We start from the raw sequence: 26120 nt of genomic DNA on the forward strand, positions 1-26120 counted from the left end.
TGTTGGAAATTTTATGGCAAGTAATTAAACACTAAATCGACATGATGCATATATTACAACTTACATAACATTGTGCTCCCTCGCAACAGACCTCTATATTTATTTATTCCATTCAAAATACACAAAGTATGATTTAACACCTGATCCAATTCAATACTAATACTTAGATTGACAACGTCTGGTGGTTTAACCAATTATTCTTAGTTCTAAGCCAGTGTCAAATATCAATGCAGAATGCTCCTCATTCATCTTGGACAAGGGAAACTATTTTGTCCATCAGCGGGCATGCAGAAAATACTATTGTATTCTGGAACTCCTAGAAAAAAATTCTTCAATAGATAAATTTAAGCGCAGAAGAACTATGAAGAAAAAACTTTAGAGTTCACAAGCCTCAATTTTAAAACATGAACTCTTCGTCGTCGCATACACAAAAAAGTTGCTTTATTTACATTCAAGAGTTAAATGAGTAATAAACAATACACTTACATAACTGGGTTACTAATAACAAGCGGTTGAAAATTTCCATCAGTTAAGACATTCCCTCAGTTGAAAAAACTAAGAAGTTTTTGAAAAAATGCAGAGCTATTCTCGCGGAGGTCTTACAAAGTCTATGCGTCGAGACGCGTGATTTCCCCTTTTATGAAGATATAAAAGCAACTCAAGCGCATCATTTTCGTGGCTTTTTAAACTTAAAACACCAAGCCCGATTGGAGATGCAAGAGAGACAAAACTTACATGCTAAATGCGAATGTCTCTCAAAGAAAATGGCCTTTTTAGAAGCCTCTATAAGAGAGAGACTTTTTCTTCTCGCTAGAGCAAAGGAGAAAAGCCCCATAAAATAAATCTTGGTTGCATGTTGCTCCGCCAGGAAGGCTCGAAAGAACCAAGTTTTCTGTGGTGATGTCAGAATTTGCACCGAAGGCCCTTAGATAGGACTTCATTTATAAATAGAGGAGATTTTTCTTTATTTACAGCTCATTACGATTATCATAACCTAATTCCAGGGCTATACGGGCTCGCTAAAGTTAAGATTATTCAGCAGCGTAAGCAAGTCACTCTTAACCTTATAGTGAACCCGTACGGTAAAAGGTCTCACTCCATTAAGAGATCTTCACACTTTATATATAGCCTCCCAATCATTTTACCAATTAATGTGGGACTTTATTCGTACACCCAATATATCACAACCAAAACAAGGGCATCATGGTTACCATAGATAACGGACTTGTCAGAGTAAATTAAACAGCATAACTCGATCAAGATTGTACGCCTAACCATTTTTTCTAAATCTTTTCAATATCCACGGACATAATAATTCAAAAGATGCCATATATTAAACCAGGAAAAGTTTTAGCAGCGATAAAGTACATGTACAGAGTTAAGATATCCTTTCACAAATACCGGGACAGTGCTAAATCAGCATATATACTGAAATCAAGAAAAGGCAATAAGAAAAACTTCTAATGATCAATCACACATACTCTCTCCTCTCAATCAGTACTCTTCTCCTTCACTACCCTCTTCACCCTGCCCATACTCAGCACCCACCTCCTCATAATCTTTCTCAAGTGCAGCAAGATCCTCGCGTGCTTCAGAAAATTCACCTTCCTCCATGCCTTCACCAACATACCAATGAACAAAGGCTCTCTTAGCATACATTAGATCGAACTTGTGGTCGATTCTTGAGAAAACCTCTGCAACACTGGTGGAATTGGATATCATACACACTGCTCTCTGTACCTTGGCCAAATCGCCTCCGGGAACAACAGTTGGAGTCTGGTAATTGATACCACACTTAAAGCCTGTGGGACACCAATCAACAAACTGAATGCTACGCTTGGTTTTAATAATGGATACAGCAGCATTCACGTCCTTGGGCACCACATCCCCTCGATACATCAGGCAACATGCCATGTACTTGCCACGACGTGGATCACACTTAGCCATCATAGAAGCTGGTTCAAAAGCAGTAGTGGTGATTTCTGCCACGGAATGTTGTTCATGATGAGCCTTCTCAGCTGATATAACCGGGGCATAAGATGAAAGCATGAAGTGGATCCTTGGGTATGGGACCAGGTTAGTCTGAAATTCATTCACATCAACATTCAACGCGCCATCAAACCGTAAAGAAGCAGTCAGGGATGAGATCACCTAATAAAAAAAATAAGATGTCAGAAAACTCACTTCAATAACGAGATGTTGGGCTAATATAATTCTGCCCAAAAAAACTCTTAACATAGTGTGGTCTATCCTTATACCTTCCGATGTATAAGAGAAACAGAATAAAAAAGGGCCAATACCTGAGAGACAAGTCGGTTCAAGTTGGTATAGGTGGGGCGTTCAATGTCAAGGGAGCGACGACAAATGTCATAAATTGCTTCATTATCAAGCAAGATAGAAACATCTGTGTGTTCAAGGAGGGAGTGGGTTGAGAGAACACTATTGTATGGCTCCACCACAGAGGTTGAAACCTGAGGAGAGGGATACACAGTAAAGCCAAGCTTGGATTTTTTTCCATAGTCCACTGACAAGCGTTCTAACAGAAGTGAACCCAAACCAGAACCAGTGCCTCCACCAACGGCATTAAAGACCAGAAAACCCTGCAGACCAGTGCAGCTGTCTGCGAGCTTTCTGATACGATCCAAGCAAAGATCAACTATCTCCCTTCCAACTGGTTAATTAAGGAAAAAAATAAAAATTAATTCACGAGAGTTACATAACTTAAAAAGAAGATACGATTGAGCTAGCTAGGTGTAGAAAGGTCACTTGTATAGTGGCCTCGTGCAAAGTTATTGGCAGCATCTTCTTTGCCACTGATCAATTGTTCAGGGTGAAATAACTGACGATACGTTCCAGTTCTCACTTCATCAATAACAGTGGGCTCAAGATCAACAAAGACGGCTCGAGGAACGTGCTTCCCTGAACTGGTTTCGCTGAAAAATGTATTGAAGGCATCATCACCTCCCCCAACAGTCTTATCACTTGGCATCTGCCCATCAGGCTATTAAAGACACAAATAGCTTAGTGGGGGCGAGAAACACCAATTTACAATATCATTCACTCTTTGCTTAAGAGATTTCAAAATAGTTTAATTTCAGACTTTCAGTTGCCACTAAGAATAACTATTCCATCATATTAATTTGGTAAGGGAAGTAGTAGCACATTCTATGAAGATACTCATTATGTCTAAATTACTTATTAGCAGAACAATTATATTTGATTGTACAGTTTTTGGCTTTAAATGCTTCATTCGTCTCATGATAGCCTTTTGATCTCATTGTTTGGTATCGGTGTAAAAAGTTTTCCATGGAAATTATTTTCTGTTAAAGTCAAATTTGGAAATTTCAGATCCATGGCTTCAATTATCCCAGTATTGCTCATATGCTTAAAAATTAATGAAGTCCTAAAACGGTATTGTATCCTTAACTCCTCACATTAGCATTAGAGTGTAAATTCTCAACTCTTTTCCCTATATCTTTATAGGCAGAATTATGATTTTCTAATAATATGTCTATCCACTTTCCCTAATTATCTCCTTTTCTTCCAAGTTGAAGTTTGGTGTTCTACTGAAGCAATTTTTAGTAGTATGTTGCTATTGAAAATATTTTCTCTAAGGGAAAAGTGATTTCCAATATTTATGAATAAATATTATTTTCTTCGGCAAATATCCCAACTCTTATTCCATATCGTATGCCTCAACCAACATATAATAGACATTTTCAGCAGCATTTAATACTCTAAAGTCTGAAAGATCATGAATATTTATCCTCAGTCTTTGTCATAAACCTTGTACGAGTACCATATCTAACAGTTTTTTGGACAAAAACAAAAACTGGAAAAAGATTCAAAATATTTTCTTAAATTATACATTTTTCATGAGAAACATTGTCTTCTGCGCCAAGTGAAAGAAAAGGAAGAAAATACCTGAATGCCATGTTCGAGGCAGTAAAGTTCCCAGCAAGCATTGCCGACCTGAATACCGGCCTGGCCAATGTGAATGGAAATGCACTCCCTCATTTTCTCTTGTTAATTTGTTCAATGAAATTTGCAGAATGAGCGAGCAATTGAATAAAACGCAGAATTGGTGCTTATGAAGACTTCCCACAATCTTAATACCGAATTTGAATGCACGTTGTACTCTGCTCCTCCTCTTTGTACGGGGACATCATAAAATAAATGGAGGGACAATGACTACTGGCTAATGCTGATGGACACACACCATTGGTTCTTTTTTTGTTTGTTACGAGGAAATATTTCTTTGTATCTTGATACAAATTCGTAACTGTCATTTCATTTATTTCCATCAACAGATATTTCTTTCTTTCCAAAATTAAAGAATATATAACTAGTAAAAGGAAATTAGGGCACGTCGGAAAAAAAAAAAGAATCATATCGTTTTCACTCTATTTCTTTCCTCTTCCACACGTCGGGGAAAAAAAAGAATAAGATAGCAAATATTCTAACTTTGACTTTTGGGTGGACGAAATCTCATTTTGTTTATAGAAGTTCTCATTAAAACTCAAGCAAGATTAAGAATAATCGTTATTGTTGAGAAGAAATGAAGAGTGATATCAAACAGTAATATTTCACAGAGCCTCTCTCGTAACGCCATAATACAAAGTCGGTAAGAATTGGACCATCGGCATGGCCAACCTATGAAAGTTTCATGTATACTCCCTTCATTCCAATTTATGTGAACCTGTTTGACTATGCACGGAGTTTAAGAAAAAAATAAAGACTTTTGGAATCTGTGATCTTAAACAAGTCCAAATGGGGCTAGAGTATTTGTGGTTATAAAAGTTTCTTATTAAAGGTAGAGTTGTAACTTTAAGCTAAATTGTTACCAAATTTAAAAAGGATTCATTATTTTTTTGGAACGGACCAAAAAGGAAATAGGTTCACATAAATTGGAACAGAAGGAGTACTACTTATTGATTATCAAAAGGCAGACCGTCCGACCCTTCACACAATTTTCTTACTCGAAGAGCAAAAAAAAACATCTTATAATCTATGCAATGACCGAAGAAAGAGAACCTATTGCCATAGCGTGAAGAGATACATATAGCTGGAAAGCAATACTATGTCAACCTTGTTTGATCAAAAGAAGTTAAACCCTTCGATTAAACTAATCTTATGGTTGGAAGAAGGGTGAATCTCAGTTAAGAATAATAAAATCTAGATCAAGTGATAAAGAAAATAAGCAAGATGAATGATGTTAGCTAATATGTTGGAATCAATTAAATGCTCATAAATGCAACAACTCAAATGCGCAATCGATCTAAATGAGTGAAGTCAGAGCAAAAAGGGAATAAGTATGAGATGATTGTGGAATCTTTGAATCTTATCAATATCGTATAATGATATATGTTTGTCACGACCCGAACCCCGAACTCGGTCGTGATGACGCCTCTCGTGAAGACAAGGTCAGCCAGACCAAAACAGACCACCTCTTTTAAACAGTTAAATACCATAAGTAGCTCTAAAACATGATATAATAACCATAATTTTCGGAAATAACGATAACAACAGTAGAAATCATCCCGACACAGCCCAAACCGGGGTGTTACAAGTCACGAGCATCTAATAGAGTATAAATACGACTACATGGTCTGAATGTACAAAACAGGACTGATGAAAGAGAAGGGAGAAAAGCGGTGCTGCGAACGCTGGCAGCTACCTTGCTAAACTCCGATGACTCAACCTCCGATCAGCTCAACACCCGCTACCGGGTAAATAAATACATGCATCTGCACACGAGGTGCAGGGAGTAAAGTGAGTACTCCAACTCAGTGAGTAATAAAGGTAAATAACAATTGAACAGTAAGAAATCACGTAAAGCAAACCAATATATTGTATAGAAGCGGTGTAAAACCCTTGAGAAAAACAGTGAAGCTGTGAAATCTTTAGAAAGCTCAATTTAAAACCTCTTTTGCAAATGACTTTTTCAACAGTTACACAAATGAATGCAAAACAGTTAGTGCCGATAATTACAGAACATCCGCCCCTCGGGAACAAATACCACAGTATAACAGGTAAAATGACAAGTAAATGTGAAAGATGAACACATAAAGGTTCGCCCCTCAGGCAATCTCTCAGAACAGTATCAGCCCCTCGGGCTCACTCTCAGAACAATATCAGCCCCTCGGGCTCACTCTCAGAACAATATCAGCCCCTTGGGCTCATTCTCAGATCACAATATCAGTCCCTCGGGCTCACTCTCAGATCATAATATCAGCCCTTTGGGCTCACTCTCAGATCACAATGGGTACCCACGCTCATTTTGGGTGTGCAGACTCCGGAGGGGCCCCTTACGGCCCAAGCGCTATATCAAGCCACCTCATGGCATCATCTCTCGGCACTCGGCCTCACATCACTCGGCACTCAGCCTCACATCACTCAAGCCACCTCGTGGAGTATAAAAATATCTTAGGTCCTCGGCCTCATATCACTCAACATATTTTCACATATGGCTGTCGGCCTCACTCAGTCCGAAAATCATCACAAGTCCCTCGGGCATTAGTAAAACAGTAGTTCTCAGCCCAAAACATCATTTAGAAATATCATTTAAGTCTCAAAACTGAGTAAGAGTGGCTAAGTTATAAAACAGTAGGAAACAACAGGACTAAGTTCAAGTAATAAATCAATACAGTGAGGAAATAGTGATAAAAATCCCGCATGGTTCAAATAGTTGGCATGAAGCCCAAATATGGCAATTAGCCCAAATCATGATGATAACAAATAAGTTTCAGTAAAATACGCGGTAAAATCATCAATCGGGACGGACCAAGTCACAATCCCCAATAGTAAACGACCCCACGCTAATCATCAAGCGCGTGTCTCACCTCAATATAGCACTACGATGTGCAAATTCGGGGTTTCAAACCCTCAGAGCATCATTTACAATCATTACTCACCTCGAACCGGCGAAATCCCTAGCTTGTGATGCATTTGCCCCTCAAATCGGCCTCCACGCGCGTCGAATCTATCCAAAATCAGAACGAATACATCAAAATATGCTAGGAAAATAAAGCCTAAGCAAAAACAATCAATATCGGGCACAAATCCCGAAATTACCAAAACCTGAGCCCCGGGCCCACTTCTCAAAACTCAGAAATTTTTACATCATTAGATTCCTTATCTCTTCACGAGTTTATACATATCAAAGGTTCTCAAATCCGACCCCAAATGGTCCTTCAAATCCCAAATCAAAAGTCCAATTTCTCAAACCCTAGTTCTTCAATTTTACGCTTAGTTTTCCATGAATTTCTAGGTGGATTTCACAATATAATCGAGTTTTAAGACCAAGATTCTTACCTCAAGTCGATTCCTCTTGAATCCCTCTTTAATAACCTTCAATAATCTCCAAAAACGAGCAGCCATGGGTGAAAATAGACCCAAAATCGCGGACAAGACGACTTAAAAACATTATGCCCAGGCCTGACTTACCTTCTTCGCGAACGCGGTCAACCACCCGCGAACGCGTAGCACAAAAATTGCGTTGACCAACATTACCCTACGCGAACGCGACATGCCAGTCGCGAACGCAGTGCTTCCATAGCCTTGACCTTCGCGAACGCGATGACTAACTGACCATCAGATCCAATTCCTCCTACGCGATCGCGTATACACCCTCGCGAATGCGATGCAATCCTCTCACAAACCTTCGCGAATGCGGCATGGACCCTCGCGAAGGCGATGCTTACGTACCTTGGCCCTTCATGAACGCGAGATCTCCTTTGCAAACGCGAGATCTCCTTCGCGAATGCGAAGGCCAACATGCCTGCAATTGAAACCTGCAATTTCTGAAGTTCTCAAAACATGAAATTGATCCGTTTAACCTCCCGAAACACACCCGACGCGCTCGGGACCTCAACCAAACCTACCAACATAACCCATAACATCATTCAAACTTGTTCCAATCATCAAAACACCTCAAACAATATCAAATTACCCGAAACTCATCGAATTCAAGCCTAAGTTTTCTAAAAACTTCCGAAATACGTTTTCGATCAAAAACCCAACCAAACCACGACCGAATGACCTGAAATTTTGCAGACACATCCCAAATGACATAACGAAGCTACTACAACTCTTGGAATTCCATTCCGACTCCCGGATCAAAATCTCATTTACCAACCGGAAATCACCAAAATCTCAACTTCGCCAATTCAAGCTTAGTTCTACTCCGGACCTCCAAAACCTATTCTGATCACGCTCCTAAGTCATAAATTACCCAATGAAGCTAACCAAATCATAAAAATTCCGTTTCGAGCTCATATACAAATAAGTCAACCCTTGGTCAAACCTTTGAAATTCAAAGCTTTCATCTGAGACTGTTCTTTCAAATTCATTCTGATTTTCCTGAAAACCAAAACCAACGATCTACATCAGTCATAATACATTACACGGGGCAAGTCATGCCCGAGAACTGGTGATCAAGTTCAAAAGCTCAAAACGACCGGTCGGGTCGTTACATCCTCCCCCACTTAGGCACACGTTCATCCTCGAACGTACCCAAAGTTGTTATAGAAGCCAATCAATAACTGAATAACTTTACCATGCATATACCTGGGGGTGATCCCACATAACCCTATCTCATATAGGCCCGATAACACATTGCAACTGAAATTACACAATACAGTCTGGCCCCTAAGGCATAGAACCACATTTCCACTTCTAAAACCATCAATATGATCAAAACCTCACACCTATACTCTGAATAGACCCGAACCAGCTATAATAACCATGCCTGCAACCTCGGGAGCAATCCCATGATGTACCACATAACTCAAACACCCGTAGCGATAACTTCTATTCACAGCAGCTGTCCACAACAACCAAATACTAGTAGAAAACCCTTTATCAGCCAAGGTCTCATTCCAACACCATCATATACTACCAACGATAAATGAAATATGCAATCAACCATAACTATTTTCTCAGATCACCTATTCATGAAGCCACTTCTCCTCTGACAAATACCATAGCAAATTTCCGAGCCGAACCTCGATATTAACCTTCCAACATGCTGAAATCGAATCCGTTCGTATTCATTGATGATCCCAACGATCTCCTCTAATCCAACACACCACTCTGGTGACATGACACATCAATAAAGGCCTAAGCCACAACTCAAGCTCACCAGTGTCACCACAACACAAGACTAAGAACCCGTCTCACATCATAGAATAGAACACACGAATCTAACCTGCAATGTCATATCCTACATAGCTTTGCTGCAATGTGCGATCCTATCCAAACACTGCTCCACATGAGACACCTCAAGCCACTATGCTCGAACTTGACAACCACGCACAATTTGATGTCTGGAACCAAAGCAGATCATTACACCCACGGTGAAACAAGTAACATATATCACGCAAACCTGATAGGACATAACCAATATGTCGTTCACCGAGCAACACCCAATTACTCTTCCCACTCGACTTCCACTATGAACCCCAATAGAACTGCACCATGTGTGCCCATAACCAACAACTCTTAACTTCTCGCAACACAGAAAGGCAACTCATAGATCTCCCCAGATCACTAATAAACTCAATAACGGTCGAATTAACCTATCCCTCAATAATACAATTCGGTGCCAACCAAGCCGACTCAAGCTAGAACACGCATCCACATTGGCCTACCAACGAACTCCTTACCAAGGAAGCCTGAAGCTACTCCTTCCACTACTATAACTCCTGCCGAATCCATATGATACGATTCCCGACACCAAATCAATACCGAAATCCGCAACCTCACCCGACAATATCCCCGACCACAAGAAACACATCCGAAAAGTTCCTCAACACTGGAACTGAATCAATGGTAGAAACCTCTGCTCTGACATTCATCACGAAGGCCCAATTAAGAATGGCAATTCTTCCCAGTCGTCTGCTGGGTCCTTGAAATATAAACCACTCTACTAGAACATAATTCGACGCACCTCGCCACTCAACACGTGGCATTTCCGGCATAGCCCAAAGCACAATAGTCCGGAATAACCCAACACGGAGACAACCAGTTTAAACCCCAACATCACATCCAAAATCTAATATACCAAGCAAAGAAAGATCCACTCGGGCCTCCAAATCCCGGTAGTTGCTAAACAGTGTCGATACACGTGATCTACAACCACATCATAGCCTGGATATGAGAACTTCCATCTCCACATCCACACGGCACATGAATCACCATATCTGATCCCAATTTCGCCGTCCGAACACATGCCACACCTTTAATACCCAATCATCCCATGATAGATACTCTAAAATTTCTCCGTGCCACCAAGCAATCCCAAATATCACCAGTCGATCTAACAAAAAAGTGACGCAATACTACCGAAGTGCCATTAGCTTAATCACATTGCCCTTCTACTGAAACATATACTCTCGTCAAATCACTTCCAATTAGCAATACCATTTACTTAATCATCTGAGGCTACCCGCTGCTTAAGGGTTTCATGAACTTCCTTTCAGAACTAACTGTAACTTTACACATGCAAATCTCGATCCTCACAACATACCGCATATACCATACCGTCCTAGGATAACATGATAACTTCATCTCCCTTCCGAGCCACAGACAACTACGCACTCCACTAGTCAAAACCTTCCATTGGCCCCGTCTAGAAGAAAAATCACTATACATCGCATGTCCATAGAAGATATTGTCACACCTCCTTTTTCCGCCCCCGCGAGGGGTGAAAGAGTTTTTCCAATTAAAGGACAATCGAAACGAGATTTGTTTATTTATTTCAGAGTCGCCACTTGGGAGATTTAGGGTGTCCCAAGTCACCAATTTAATCCCGAGCCGAGGAAAAGAATGACTCCATATTACAGTCCGCGAACCAGAAATCCAGAAAAGGAATTCTGTTAACTCGGGAGAAGGTGTTAGGCATTCCCGAGTTCCGTGGTTCTAGCACGGTCGCTCAACTGTCATATTCGGCTTGTTAATCTGATTTTATACAATTATGCGCTCATGTGCAAGTTTTAACTCTTTACCGCTTTTATTATTATATTTTTTAAAAGACTGTGAACATCGTTTAAAAACATGTCTTTGGATTGCATCACATGAAATGCACCCGCAATCCGGAACACATTTCTTTTATTCAATGTTTTGGGATTTGGATTTGGGTCGCATGAAATGCACACCCGAGTTTAAGAAGGTAAGATTATTAAAATGCGCGCCTAAAGTGATTAGCGTATTTATTATTTTGGATAAGGCCGTGGAGTTTGCTAAGCGGACGATCCCGAATTCTAAGTAATTAACGCATACATTTGTGAGGGCCCTGCAATCTGTGTGTTTTATTTGGCGAGGCTCGTCTCATTTATTTTAAATGGACAAATCCTAAAGCGACTACATTTTTTCTATTAAAATTAGTCTCTAAAATAAAGAAAGAAAATCCTAATTAATTACGAGTTTTTATTTTATTTATTTAAGAAAGCATGACATACTAATTGCTAGATTAATACAAATATTGATGAAAAGGAATTTTACTCAAAAAAATTCGAAATTATAAATAAAATAAAAATTTGACAACTAATATTCAAAAGAATCATATATAGCTAGATTAAAATTCAGCATTGTTATTAAAAAAACTATTTAGATTAATTATTCACAACCATTTGAAACTAGATTTAACCATAATTACTAAAGCTTATTAGAAAGTTTATTAGACTTAAACGTTCTTCTAAACTTGCCTGAACTCAAATCATGCTTTAATGCCTAATTTACGAAATTTAATTTAAAGTCATGTCTTAGCTAAATTTAGCTACTTGTTCATGATTAACCTATTGTTGATAATTTTGAAACCTTCATAACTAGTGAATTAACCTGTCTTGCCAAACCGATTCATTAAAGACTAACTTATGTTATTTTTTCTCATTCCAATTATTATTCAGTAATACATGAAATAGCTTAAATACAATCAATAAAAGGAAGAAAAAAAAAACGAAATTAAAACTTCAAAATTTCATTCTTCATATGTATTCATGCCTCCACATTATTAGCTTGCAATAGCTAGTATTACAGTCGTGTACCTGATATTGGAAGCAAAAGAAAAGGGAGATCAGCGGAAATTCAGTAGCAATTCAACAACAGCAACCCCAGCAACCAGTAACAACCAGCAACAAGAAACTAGTGACAGATTTTAAAATCAAGACAAAAATCCAGAAACACCAACAACAATCAACGGACAGAAGCAAAGGGAATCTTTTCAGATTTTGAAAGACTAGTTAGTGTTTAACCCTTAATTTCTGAATCTGTATATCAGAATATTTGGATTGTATATCAGGTGTATACTATTCTTCTTTTGAATTTCCAGAATGTTTTTCTTTTTATTTTCTGAAGTCTTAGTATTTTTCGAAATTTTCTCTCTCTCTTTAATATCCAGCTCTTTTTTTTCTATCTCTCTCTTTTTATCTTCTGTATCCTCCCCTTTTCTTAAAATCTGATCAAGTCCCTTCATTTATATCACATCCCAAACCCTTTAATCAATTAATAAAACAACCACTTTCTCCTACCAAACCCACTACTAGTTAAAAAATACAATTATTATTTATTTAAACAAACTTTTCTTGAGCCCCACAATCCCACTATGTCTTGTTCCCCATTTTTGATTAAACAAGTACATTATTCCCCACTATGATGTCTTGTCCCCCATGCCTACATTATTTTAATATTATTAACAAATTATTTAATTTTGATGGACAAAGCACTCAAAATAAACAATTGTTCGGAATTTTAATTCCAAAAATACCCCTTTGACCTTACTGAAATTACCAATTTACCCCTGAACGTACTGCAAATTACCAAACTATCCCCATAAGTTATAACCAATTCACCTAATTAATTTCAACCAAAATACAGAAAATATGACCAATTTCTAAACAATTTTCAACAACAAATTCAAACTAAATGATGAACAACAAAGAAACAAATAAAAATTATTTTGATTGAACAATATTTTTAACAACAAATAAACCTACTTTCAGATTCAACAACAACAACAAACAAGTATATTCAGATTTCTAAATTCAATAATTATTTGAACTTAAAATTAAATCCAACAACATTACAACAAAGATGAATGATTCAAAGAAAACTAAAAACTAAAACATAACTTCACATTAAATCACTGAATTAAAAATGAACTTCAAACAAAATGAACACGAATTAAATCCATATTAATCAACAAAGACGGATGATTCGAGCGATTAAACTAAATTTAACAATATTAAAATTAAACTAACAATTCCTTTTTTACAAAAATAAATAAAATTAACATGAAATAAACCGAAAAAACAATTAATTAAATTTCCATTTGAATCTGAAAATTAAATCAACAAAACACATGAACAAACTAAAAAATTAATACAACGATAAACATGAAAAAAACAAAAATCGAACATGTACTGATTTTAGATCTGAGAATATCAAAACAAAAATACGGGCAAAATGAAACTCAAACCTACTAACCGGGTCGAAGCGACGACGAAGAAGATAGTTGTTTGGCGTCGTTTGAAGACGACGCAGTGGCAGCGACGATGAAGTGAAGCAGCAGCGCAGCATCAACAAGCTGGAGCTTGCGTCGCAGCAGCAGTACGAGCTGCCATGGAAGTCGCAGCAGCAGTACGAAGCTGCCATGGACGACGCAACAGCAAGGTGACGATGAAGCTCGTCCATGGCTGGACGTAGCAGAAGGAGCAGAAGAAGCAGACGACGCAGCAGCAGGATGAAGAAGATGCAACAACGAGAGGGGAAGTCATGGATGACGCAGCAACAAGGTCGTTTGGGACGAAGGCGAAGAAGAAACAGCAGCCATGAACGGTTGTTGCGTGCACTGTGTGTGTGTGAGTGTTTGATGTGTGTGTGTGTGTTTCTGTGTGTGTGTGTGTTGCTGTGGGTGTGTGTTTGTGTGTGGAGATGGTGAAAAGGGTAGCCATTGATGGCTTGCTTGGAGCTTGGAGAAGAAGAAGAAGAAAAAGAGAGGTGGGGGCGGGTGGTTTTTTTGTTTTTTTAGGGTTTTTTTGGTTTTTTTATTTTGTTTTGTGTAAGATAGGGGGGTGTTGGGTATTTGGGTTATGGACCAGGTCGGGGCGTTTTGGGCTGGGTAAGGGGTAATTTGGTTTGGGCTTGGGGGTTTAAAATTGGAGGAAGGGCCCAATCCGATTTTCTTCTTCTTGTTTGTTCTCTTTTCTTTTACTTATTAATAAAACTAAAAATGCTAAAATTATAAAAACCAAAATTATCTTAAAATACTAATTAACCCCCTAATAATAATTATCACCCAAAATTAAACATTAATACAAATAAAATCACACAATTTGTACATTAAAATGTTAGAAATGCAAAAGATGCCTATTTTTGTAATTTTCATTCTGGTAAAACAAACTTAATTATTCCTAATTGTAGAATTAAATCCTAAATGCAAATGCGACATATTTTTGTATTTTTTTATTAATTTAACAAATAAACATGCGCATACAAAAATGCAAATAATTATCCAAAAATACCACAAAAATTCAAAAATTGCATACCAAGGAAAATTGTTTTATTTTGAATTTTTTGAGAGTAATTCTCATATAGGGCAAAAATCACGTGCTTACAGCTGCCCCTCTTTTCCCGAAGACACGAAGGATTTTCGTGCAAAGATAAAGTGAGCGATTTTTGCCCATCCGAGTACTCCGTATGAAGCATTTTTTGAAAAAGATTTGACTGAACCGTTGCTTCAGAGGTTTCCTACATATCCTGGGCTAAACAGGAATCAAGTCAATGTAGTTCGGGAAGTTTTGGTAGCTGGGACTACCATGGGACTGCAATGTTACTGCTGTTGTATGCTACTTTTACTTGTTTGCTGAACTCCTTATTACACCATGCTTAAAAGAAAAATCAAGAAGTTAGGCTAGACTACGGATTACAAGATCCCATATATCTTCCATTTGTTCTTGATGCCTTGCTTTCTTGTCGGCTTGCGTCGATTCCGGTGCTTCTTTCTTCTGAGAACTGACGGGGGTGACACTGACCTTTTGCTACTCTGAATACCAATTCTCACTGTCTGGTTCGGTCCGCTGGAGATATGGCTTTCTTCATTTAGGCTTTGTTATGCTGGCCATAATTCAATATTCACAGGCCGCTTCTTTCAAGTCCCTTTTGACTCATGCGCTTGATTTTGCACTGGGATCTCTTGTTGCAACCTTCCGCTTCCGGTGCTGGGGATTTTTATTGTTTCCCGCTTGGGATTCCTGTTGGATTCTTTTGCTTTAGTGACTTGCAATGTATTCCTCTATTATATGGGTGGGCTCCCAACTTCAACCAACAACTTTGAAAATAAATTCGCCATTCCTTTCTTCAGGCGGGCTCCTGACTTCATCAACAACTTTGAAAAATAAAACGTCTTTCCTTTCTTCAGGCGGGCTCCTGACTTCAACAATAATTTTGAAAATAAAATGCCATTCCTTTCTTTAGGCTGGTGTGATTTCAACATTTTAAAAAATAAAACGCTTTTCCTCTCTCCAGGCGGGCTCCTAACCTCAACAACAACTTTGAAAATAAAATGTCATTCCTTTCTTTAGGCTGGCGAGATTTCAACAACTTTTAAAATAAAACGCCTTTCCTTTCTTCAGGCGGGCTCCTGATTTCAACAACAACTTTGAAAAATAAACGCCCTTCCTCTCTTCAGGCGGGCTCCTGATTTCAACAACAACTTTGAAAAATAAATGTCATTCCTTTCTCTAGGCTGGCGAGATTTTAACAACTTTTAAAAATAAAACGCCTTTCCTCTCTTCAGGCGGGCTCCTGACTTCAACAACAACATTGAAAATAAAATGTCATTCCTTTCTTTAGGCTGGCGAGATTTCCAAAATAAAACGCCTTTCCTCTCTTCAGGCGGGCTCCTGATTTCAACAACAACTTTGAAAATAAAATTTCATTCCTTTCTTTAGGCTAGCGAGATTTCAACAACTTTTGAAAATAAAATGTCTTTCCTCTCTACAGGCGGGCTCCTGACTTCAACAACTTTGAAAAATAAACGCCTTTCCTCTCTTCAGGCGGGCTCCTAACTTCAACAACTTTGAAAAATAATCGTCTTTCCTCTCTTCAGGCGGACTCCTGATTTCAACAACAACTTTGAAAAATAAACGTCTTTCCTCTCTTCAGGCGGGCTCCTGATTTCAACAACAACTTTGAAAAATAAACGCCCTTCCTCTCTTCAGGCGGGCTCCTGATTTCAACAACAACTTTGAAAAATAAACGCCATTCCTTTCTCTAGGCTGGCGAGATTTCAACAACTTTTAAAAATAAAATGTCTTTCCTCTCTTTAGGCGGGCTCCTGACTTCAACAACAACATTGAAAATAAAATGTTATTCCTTTCTTTAGGCTGGCGAGATTTCAAAAATAAAACGCCTTTCCTCTCTTCAGGCGGGCTCCTGATTTCAACAACAACTTTGAAAATAAAATGACATTCCTTTCTTTAGGCTAGCGAGATTTCAATAACTTTTGAAAATAAAATGTCTTTCCTCTCTTCAGGCGGGCTCCTGACTTCAACAACAACTTTAAAAATAAAATGTCATTCCTTTCTTTAGGCTGGCGAGATTTCAACAACTTTTAAATAAAACGCCTTTCCTCTCTTCAGGCGGGCTCCTGACTTCAACAACTTTGAAAAATAAACGTCTTTCCTCTCTTCAGGCGGGCTCCTGATTTCAACAACAACTTTGAAAAATAAACGCATTTCCTCTCTTCAGGCGGGCTCCTGATTTCGACAACTTTGAAAATAAAATGTCATTCCTTTCTTTAGGCTGGCGAGATTTCAACAACTTTTAAAAATAAAACGCCTTTCCTCTCTTTAGGCGGGCTCCTGACTTCAACAACTTTGAAAAATAAACGCCTTTCCTCTCTTCAGGCGGGCTCCTGATTTCAACAATAACTTTGAAAATAAAATGCCATTCCTCTCTTCAGGCGGGCTCCTGACTTCAACAACAACTTAAATTTTAACACCTCCATTCTCCAGGCGGGCTCCTGATTTCAACTCTAATATTTTTTTAAAAATAAATCAAGCTCCTTTCGAGCTTTGGAGAAAGATTCATCGGACTAAGATTTGATATCTCAGGAGAAAATTTCATCAGACTAGGACTTTTATCCTAGGAGGAAAATGTAAAGATCAAAGGTTTGAGAAACTTACCTTTGTAATTCTTTTTTTTCTTTTATTTTTCCCTTGCGCTGCTTTGTTCCTGTTTCAACTCTCAAGCAAAGAAAATTTTATCAGTTTTTAAAATGGTGGCCGATTTGTGGCCTTGCTGGGGATGATTTTCCCCTTTAAAAGCTCGTGTTGTCTTTCCCCGAGACTGCTGGGATAACACTGCTGGGAAATTATTTACTTACCTGTTGGGGAATAATATTATTGGGGAGTCTCCTTTCTTCCCCTTTTCTCCAAAACTACCTCCTTAAAAACTTTTCTCTCTCAACATTTGATGGGGATAAAATGTTATCACCCGGGGATAACGCTGTTGAGGATAACACTGCTGGGAGATTTTGATTCCTTCAAAACTAGTGCTTCACTCTTCTGAAGGCTACTGGGAATGACATTGGCCTTTTGCTTTTTCCGAGCACAAGTCTCATCCTTTTGTTCTGTCTGTTGTGGAACAACTTCCTTTATTAAAACTTGTTATGCTGGGGGTAAAACTAGTTCAAAGACCACTTCCCTTGAGACTGGTGCTATCTTTATTCTTCCCCAACTGGGTATCTGACTTTCAGAAAATTTTCTAAATGAAAGGAAAATTTTCTGCCCCAGTTTGATAATATCCCTTGTGGCATGCATTTCTGTCATCAATGCCATTTCCTTTACCTGTTTCAAATCAAACAAAATTTGTTAGTTTAAAACGCGGTGGTTGTCATGATACTCCTACTGGGAGGGCTTTTCCCTTTCTCCTTCCCTGCTCTGCGTTCCAAAAAACTTGCGGGGATGATATTATTTGTTGGGAATGATCCCTTTCTGTTGGGGATATCCCTCTTCTTTTGTGGCATAGTTCAGAAACTGTCATTTTCCCGACCTTTTAGTCTCGCATGAATTTCCCAAATCATGCCCATTGCTCTCATTGCTTTGTCCACGGGCTTCGGCCTTGAGGTTTATAACCTTTGATTTTGGCAAGGATATCCCTCTTGACACTCGTCAGTCCTTTTGTCAATTCCCTTTTGCTGGGGATATCTTTTTGACACTGGACTCGCGCTTGTTCCTTGCTGACTTAGACTATTTGGATGTTCTAATCGGATCCGGTCTTGCATAATTGGAAAGCTGATGGCAGATTTTGAAGTCATTTCCCACTGGTTCTGACCAAATAAACTCTACTGGGGAATTTTCTATGAAAGGAGAAAGATAAAAAGGAACAAAATAAAAGACAAAGGAAAAAGATGACTCTTTAACAAAAGAAACTATAAATAAAAACCTATCAAACGCAGATACCGACTCTAATGGTCATGGCATGCACATGTGGCCTATCCTCCGCCGTCAATCATCTTTCAAGATCTTTATTTGGTGTTTCCCCATCTGATTCTCAATCTTATTCGACTTGTAGTGCCCGAAGGGTTTTCACTATCAAGCCTCTCTCATTTTGGTTTTTCTCTCAGCTTTCATCGCCTTATGGTGTCCGTGAAGATTTTCACCGATAAGACTCTCTCATTTGTATCACTTTCCAGCTGGGGATTTGGAGTGTTGCTGATATGACTCTCTCTGCTGGAGATTAGAGTCCTTTCTGCTGTGGAACAGAGTGTTATGTTCATCGATAAGACTCTCATTTGTCTGACTTGGCATCTTTTGAAGACTGATCAGAAGGGCTTTCTTTGGACCGTAATGTGGGTTTTGGATAGGCTAGAAAGAAAGGGTATTAAAGGCTCAAAAACAAAATAAATTTGGGGTTTAAAATTACAACCTTCGGAACCATATTTGCTTACAACAAGCGCAACCCTTGCCCCCGTTTCTCGCTTGGGGATTTTTTTTAATTATTTTTTTTTATGCACACTATGACCATTATGGCCATTATGCACCCTATGACCGAGCCGTGAAGCGCCTACGTATCCTCTTTGAGGAATCAGGTCAAACGTAGTTCCCATTTCCTCCGTTTTCTTCTGACTTTCTTTTGTTTTTTGTTATCATTTTTCTTTTCTTCTCTCTTTTTTTCTTTTCTCTTTTTTTTTCGTTTTGTTGTTTTCTTCTCTTTCTTTTTTTTCTTTTGTTTACATGCCATGCTTGCATTTTCTAGTCGTTTCTACCGATTCCGAACGTGGGGTACGAAAGAAAAACAATAAGGCTCAAAAGGGGTTAACGAAGGATAAAATATTTAGGTAGTAGAACAAAATGCCTTCGTCATTTCAATCTCCAAAACACGCCAAGTACAAACAACACAATTAAACAAACCGCCGAAAACATTGGTAACATCTTTTGATTGCACCAGAGAATCTTATCCACACATAACATCGTTGGACAACACTCTCATTTACTTGCCCCAATTTCTCATGGTTTGGGCTTCAAATGATCTCAAACCATTCTTATTTCCTTTAAACGTTCTGATCACCTTTCCGGGGTTTTATGATTAACTTTTAAGATTAGGCCCAAACTGTGTGCGCATGTCATGTCACGAGAATCGGCGCTGAACAAAAATGATAAAAGGACTAAACAAAAAGATGATTGGAAATAATAAAAGACCGAATTTGCTTTAGACTACTGGTGGAATGGTTTGAATAACAAGACAAACAAAACAAATCAGAATAAAATCCTAAAACAAACTGGACAAAACTTAAACAAACCGCTATGACAAATGGAAAGATAAGAAAGTTTGACACAAGACAATATCCGGATTACAACCCTAAGAATAATCCGGTCAACAGAAATGACAACAAAATAAGCCACCACAAGCTTCTCTCTTGCTAACCAAAGAACGGAGCGTCCTCCCACTTTATCAAAACTGGCATCTTAGCCACTGAGCTTCGCATCAATACTGCCAAGACCATTACCAGCTTCAATATCATCAACCTCCGTCAACAAGTCCCCAATAGGATTCGAGTGCTTCTGTTATCAGGCCTGATCCCCGCAGAGTGTGTATCATGAGGTGCAAGTAAAGGATTCTACGTGATATTCTGGGTGTCATTGTCCGGCTTACCACAAACCAACCACCTTAACTTTCTTTGCGAAACAAACAGGTTAGAATGGACTCAGTCGGTCCTCATTATTAACAACTTATTTTTTTTCTTTTTTTCTTTCTTTTTTTCGATTTTTTTTTCATTTTTTTTTCATTTTTTTTTCATTTTTTTTGTTGTGGTCGAATCTTATGGAGATTGCCTACGTATCATGACCCCGCATGAATCAGACCTTGCGTAGTTCGGACAAAATGAAAGGTAACAACAATGAGACATTTTTTTTTCTTTATCAATTTTCATAATAAAACAAACTGGATTTCAAAGGTTGAAAGATGACCAACAAACTCAAAAATCAAACAACCCACATATTCTAGTCAAAAGATTTACAACCTCAAAACAAAAGGCCAGCTCCCTTTCTCCGTTTGACAAATGCAACCAAATGGTTATTTTTTGCAAATGTGGCCCCTTCCAAATTTCACATGAATTTTGAGGCCGGGGAGGATTATTTTATGACACTTTACAAACTTGTCCGTTCTTTTACGAAAATAGCCTTTCGACATCTGAAAGATACTCTAAGGCTATTTCGGCAAGAACGGCTTAAGACGCTGCCAAAGCTGGCTCAGCTTATTTTGACCAAAAACCCAAACGGTATTCACCTGACCGCTGACTCTTTGTTTTTTTTTCAAATTACAATAAAAATCTAGTGTTGCAAACACAGCCCTTCAGCGCCTCGGGGACGAAGATTTTTTAAGGCTGTGTGGGTCAACTGGACAAAAAATACTAAAAAAAATGACCCAAGGTGGTTGTTTTTACAAAGTCAGCCCTCCGGCGTCCCTTTCGGGAACATTCGGCTATTTTTGACAAAAACAACATCACCCGACTTATTTATGACGCTTTTTATCGTTTTTCAAAATAGAGAACTCAATATTGCAAACACGGCCTTTCAACGCCTCGGGGACGAAGATTTTTAAGGCTATGTGGGTCAACTGGACGAAATCTTAAAAAATGACCCAAAGGTGGCTGTTTATGCAAAGTCAGCCTTCCGGCGTCCCTTTCGGGAACATTCGGCTATGTTTTGACAAAACAGCGTCACTCAACTTCTTTATGACAAAATTAAAATTTTGACATGTTTTTTATTTATTTGTTTGTTTTTGGCTATTTTGCAAATAAGGATTTCTAAAGAAAAAGATTTTAATTTTTTTTTTTGAATTTTGAAAGAAAAACTTTTAAAGAAGAAAGAAAATATTTTTGGAATTTTACTTTCAATGAAAGAAATGCTAAAAAATATTTTTGAATTTTGAATTTTCTTTTAAATTTTGAAAGAAGAATGAAAATATTTTCGGATTTTTGGAAGAAATTAAAAGAAAATATTTTTATTTTTATTTTTATTCTTTTTTTTTTTTAAAAACAAAACAATTAAAAACTTTCTAAAGACATCAATAATGAAAAATATTTTTGGATTTTTTTTCTTGAAAATTGGGGGTCTAAAAAAAACTTTTCTAGAAAGGAAATAAAGAAAACTACTTTTTGGATTTATATATATTGCAACAAATAATAAAACCATGTTCAACGCAAGACTCTTTTTATTTTTATTTTTGGCATTTTCATAAACAAATAAATAAAAAAAGAAACCATTTTAAAAACAAGACTCTTTTTCATTTTCATTTTCATTTTTCATGGCAACAAACTATTACTCTTTTCTATTTTTTCTTTTGCTTTTTTGAGTGAAACAAACTATAAAAAAAATATTTTTCTTTTTTTTTTCATTTTCCCAAAATTTCGGCAGAATTTCGCCAGTATTTGTGGCATTGGTTTTATTTTTCCTAAAATAGGTAATTAACTCTCTACACAGTTACTTCCCTCTTTTTCGCAGTTTTCCAATATTCCCGATTTTTCGAAGTCGGTCAGCATGCAAGTCTGAAACAAGTAAATGCATAAAGCACACAATATGCAGCAGGATGGTCTTTTCTCTTCAGGTTGCTAGTCCTAGACGGACCCAACCCCTGTGTTGAGTCTCCTAAGTCAAATGCGCATGATGCAAATAAGCGTTCCTACTAGGGATCCGGCATGTGGCTTTGTTATACTAGGTTCAGAACCTGGGTGTTTGTTCTAGACCTGGCTTACCCGAGCGCACAGCTCGAGCCGAGGGGGGGCAGCGTACCGGGAATACAGAAGCTTCACCGGCTTAGCAACTTGTCCGAACCTCGTTCTAAATTGGGATTTGACACTATACAGAAAAGAAGTCGTACGAAGTACACCCTTCTTCATGATTCAGAAGACTCAGAGAGGAGATGGGTTTCGACACAGTTTATATACAGTTCACGTAATATCAAAGCGGTAAAAGGCAACCAATTAGCACATTGAGCCAAAAACATGTAACAAAATCAAATAAAATCAAATATAACAATTTATATAAGCTCGAATTTCTAACCCTGAACTAGTGGTTCTGGGTCAAGCTTCCCAGCGGAGTCGCCAGAGCTGTCACACCTCCTTTTTTCGCCCCCGCGAGGGGTGAAGGAGTTTTTCCAATTAAAGGACAATCGAAACGGGATTTGTTTATTTATTTTAGAGTCGCCACTTGGGAGATTTAGGGTGTCCCAAGTCACCAATTTAATCCCGAGCCGAGGAAAAGAATGACTCCATATTACAGTTCGCGAACCAGAAATCCGGATAAGGAATTCTGTTAACCCGGGAGAAGGTGTTAGGCACTCCCGAGTTCCGTGATTCTAGCACGGTCGCTCAACTGTCATATTCGGCTTGTTTATCTGATTTTATACAATTATGCGCTCATGTGCAAGTTTTAACTCTTTACCGCTTTTATTATTATATTTTTTAAAAGACTGTGAACATCGTTTAAAAACATGTCTTTGGATTGCATCACATGAAATGCACCCGCAATTCGGAACACATTTTTTTTATTCAATATTTTGGGATTTGGATTTGGGTCGCATGAAATGCACACCCGAGTTTAAGAAGGTAAGATTATTAAAATGCGCGCCTAAAGTGATTAGCGTATTTATTATTTTGGATAAGGCCGTGGAGTTTGCTAAGCGGCCGATCCCGAATTCTAAGTAATTAACGCATACATTTGTGAGGGCCCCGCAATCTGTGTGTTTTATTTGGCGAGGCTCGTCTCATTTATTTTAAATGGATAAATCCTAAAGCGACTACATTTTTTCTATTAAAATTAGTCTCTAAAATAAAGAAAGAAAATCCTAATTAATTACGAGTTTTTATTTTATTTATTTAAGAAAGCATGACATACTAATTGCTAGATTAATACAAATATTGATGAAAAGGAATTTTACTCAAACAATTCGAAATTATAAATAAAATAAAAATTCGACAACTAATATTCAAAAGAATCATATATAGCTAGATTAAAACTCTGCATTGTTATAAAAAAAAAACTATTGAGATTAATTATTCACAACCATTTGAAACTAGATTTAACCATAATTACTAAAGCTTATTAGAAAGTTTATTAGACTTAAACGTTCTTCTAATCTTGCCTGAACTCAAATCATGCCTTAATGCCTAATTTACGAAATTTAATTTAAATTCATGCCTTAGCTAAATTTAGCTACTTGTTCATGATTAACCTACTGTTGATAATCTTGAAACCTTCATAACTAGTGAATTAACCCGTCTTGCCAAACCAATTCATTAAAGACTAACTTATGTTATTTTTTCTCATTCCAATTATTATTCAGTAATACATGAAATAGCTTAAATACAATCAATAAAAGGAACAAAGAAAAAAGCGAAATTAAAACTTCAAAATTTCATTCTTCATATGTATTCATGCTTCCACATTATTAGCTTGCAATAGCTAGTATTACAGTCGTGTACCTGATATTGGAAGCAAAAAAAAGGGAGATCACCGGAAATTCAGTAGCAATTCAACAACAGCAACCCCAGCAACCAGTAACAACCAGCAACAAGAAACCAGTGACAAATTTTAAAATCAAGACAAAAATCCAGAAACACCAACAACAATCAACGGACAGAAGCAAAGGGAATCTTTTCAGATTTTGAAAGACTAGTTAGTGTATAACCCTTAATTTCTGAATCCGTATATCAGAATATTTGGATTGTATATCAGGTGTATACCTCTTCTTTTGAATTTCCAGAATATTTTTCTTTTTATTTTCTGAAGTCTTAATATTTTCAGAATTTTTCTCTCTCTTTAATATCCAGCTCTCTTTTCTTTTTTTGTATCTCTCTCTTTTTATCTTCTGTATCCTCCCCTTTTCTTAAAATCTGATCAAGTCCCTTCATTTATATCTCATCCCAAACCCTTTAATCCATTAATAAAACAATCACTTTATCCTACCAAACCCACTACTAGTTAAAAAATACAATTATTATTTATTTAAACAAACTTTTCTTGAGCCCCGCAATCCCACTATGTCTTATTCCCCACTTTTGATTAAACAAGTACATTATTCCCTACCATTATGTCTTGTCCCCCATGCCTACATTATTTTAATATTATTAACAAATTATTTAATTTTAATGGACAAAGCACTCAAAATAAACAATTGTTCAGAATTTTAATTCCAAAAATACCCCTTTGACCTTACTGAAATTACCAATTTACCCCTGAACGTACTGCAAATTACCAAACTACCCCCATCAGCTATAACCAATTCACCTAATTAATTTCAACCAAAATACAGCAAATATGACCAATTTCTAAACAATTTTCAACAACAAATTCAAACTAAATGATGAACAACAAAGAAATAAATAAAAATTATTTTGATTGAACAATATTTTTAACAACAAACAAACCTACTTTCAAATTCAACAACAACAACAACAACAACAAACAAGTATATTCAGATTTCTAAATTCAATAATTATTTGAACTTAAAATTAAATCCAACAACATTACAGCAAAGATGAATGATTCAAAGAAAACTAAAAACCAAAACATAACTTCACATTAAATCACTGAATTAAAAACGAACTTCAAATAAAATGAACACGAATTAACTCCATATTAATCAACAAAGACAGATGATTCGAGCGATTAAATTAAATTTAACAATATTATAATTAAACTAACAATTCCTTTTTTACAAAAATAAATAAAATTAACATGAAATAAACTGAAAAACATTTAATTAAATTTCCATTTGAATCTGAAAATTAAATCAACAAAACACATGAATAAACTAAAAAATTAATACAACGATAAACATGAACAAAACAAAAATCGAACATTTACTGATTTTAGATCCGAGAATATCAAAACAAAAATACGGGCAAAATGAAACTCAAACCTACTAACCGGGTCGAAGCGACGACGAAGAAGATAGTTGTTTGGCATCGTTTGAAGACGACGCAGTGGCAACGACGATGAAGTGAAGCAGCAGCGCAGCATCAACAAGCTGGAGCTTGTGTTGCAGCAGCAGTACAAGCTGCCATGGACATCGCAGCAGCAGTACGAAGCTGCCATGGACGACGCAACAGCAAGGTGACGATGAAGCTCGTCCATGGCTAGACGTAACAGAAGGAGCAGAAGAAGCAGACGACGCAGCAGCAGGATGAAGAAGACGCAGCAGCAGCACGAAGAAGAAGACGACGCAGCAGCAGGATGAAGAAGACGCAGCAACGAGAGGGGAAGTCATGGATGACGCAGCAACAAGGTCGTTTGGGACGAAGGCGAAGAAGCAGCAGCAGCCATGAACGGCTGCTGCGTGCACTGTGTGTGTGTGAGTGTTTTCTGTGTGTGTGAGTGTTTCTGTGTGTGTGTGTGTGTTGCTTTGGGGGTGTGTGTATGTGTGGAGATGGTGAAAAGGGTAGCCATTGATGGCTTGCTTGGAGCTTGGAGAAGAAGAAGAAAAAGAGAGGTGGGGGCGGGTGGTTTTTTTGTTTTTTTAGGGTTTTTTTGTTTTTTTTTGTTTTGTTTTGTGTAAGATAGGGGGTGTTGGGTATTTGGGTTATGGACCGGGTCGGGGCGTTTTGGGCTGGGTAAGGG

General features: G+C 37.6%; 1 protein-coding gene across 1 annotated transcript; it reads right to left on the reverse strand.

The window, feature by feature from the left end:
* Window positions 1–1312: 1312 nt before the first annotated feature.
* Window positions 1313–4085, reverse strand: LOC107830587 (tubulin alpha-3 chain-like). Its single transcript, XM_016658207.2, has 4 exons — window positions 3925–4085; window positions 2767–3001; window positions 2301–2671; window positions 1313–2151 (listed from the first exon to the last, which is right to left on the reverse strand). The coding sequence occupies exons 1-4, from the start codon at window positions 4015–4017 to the stop codon at window positions 1495–1497; spliced, it is 1356 nt and encodes a 451-aa protein (XP_016513693.1). The 5' UTR covers window positions 4018–4085; the 3' UTR covers window positions 1313–1494.
* Window positions 4086–26120: the final 22035 nt, after the last annotated feature.

The sequence above is a fragment of the Nicotiana tabacum genome, chromosome 3 (genome assembly GCF_000715075.1).
Source record: "Nicotiana tabacum cultivar K326 chromosome 3, ASM71507v2, whole genome shotgun sequence".
Lineage (NCBI taxonomy): Eukaryota > Viridiplantae > Streptophyta > Magnoliopsida > Solanales > Solanaceae > Nicotiana > Nicotiana tabacum.

Excerpts from the sequence above, each read along its gene's own strand:
- LOC107830587 (XM_016658207.2), bottom strand. The coding sequence starts at position 4,017 with ATGAGGGAGTGCATTTCCATTCACATTGGCCAGGCCGGTATTCAGGTC. Across the intron at positions 2,672-2,766 it reads TGCACGAGGCCACTATACAA|TTGGAAGGGAGATAGTTGAT; the intron begins GTGACCTTTCTA and ends TTAATTAACCAG. Across the intron at positions 2,152-2,300 it reads TGAACCGACTTGTCTCTCAG|GTGATCTCATCCCTGACTGC; the intron begins GTATTGGCCCTT and ends TTTTTTTATTAG.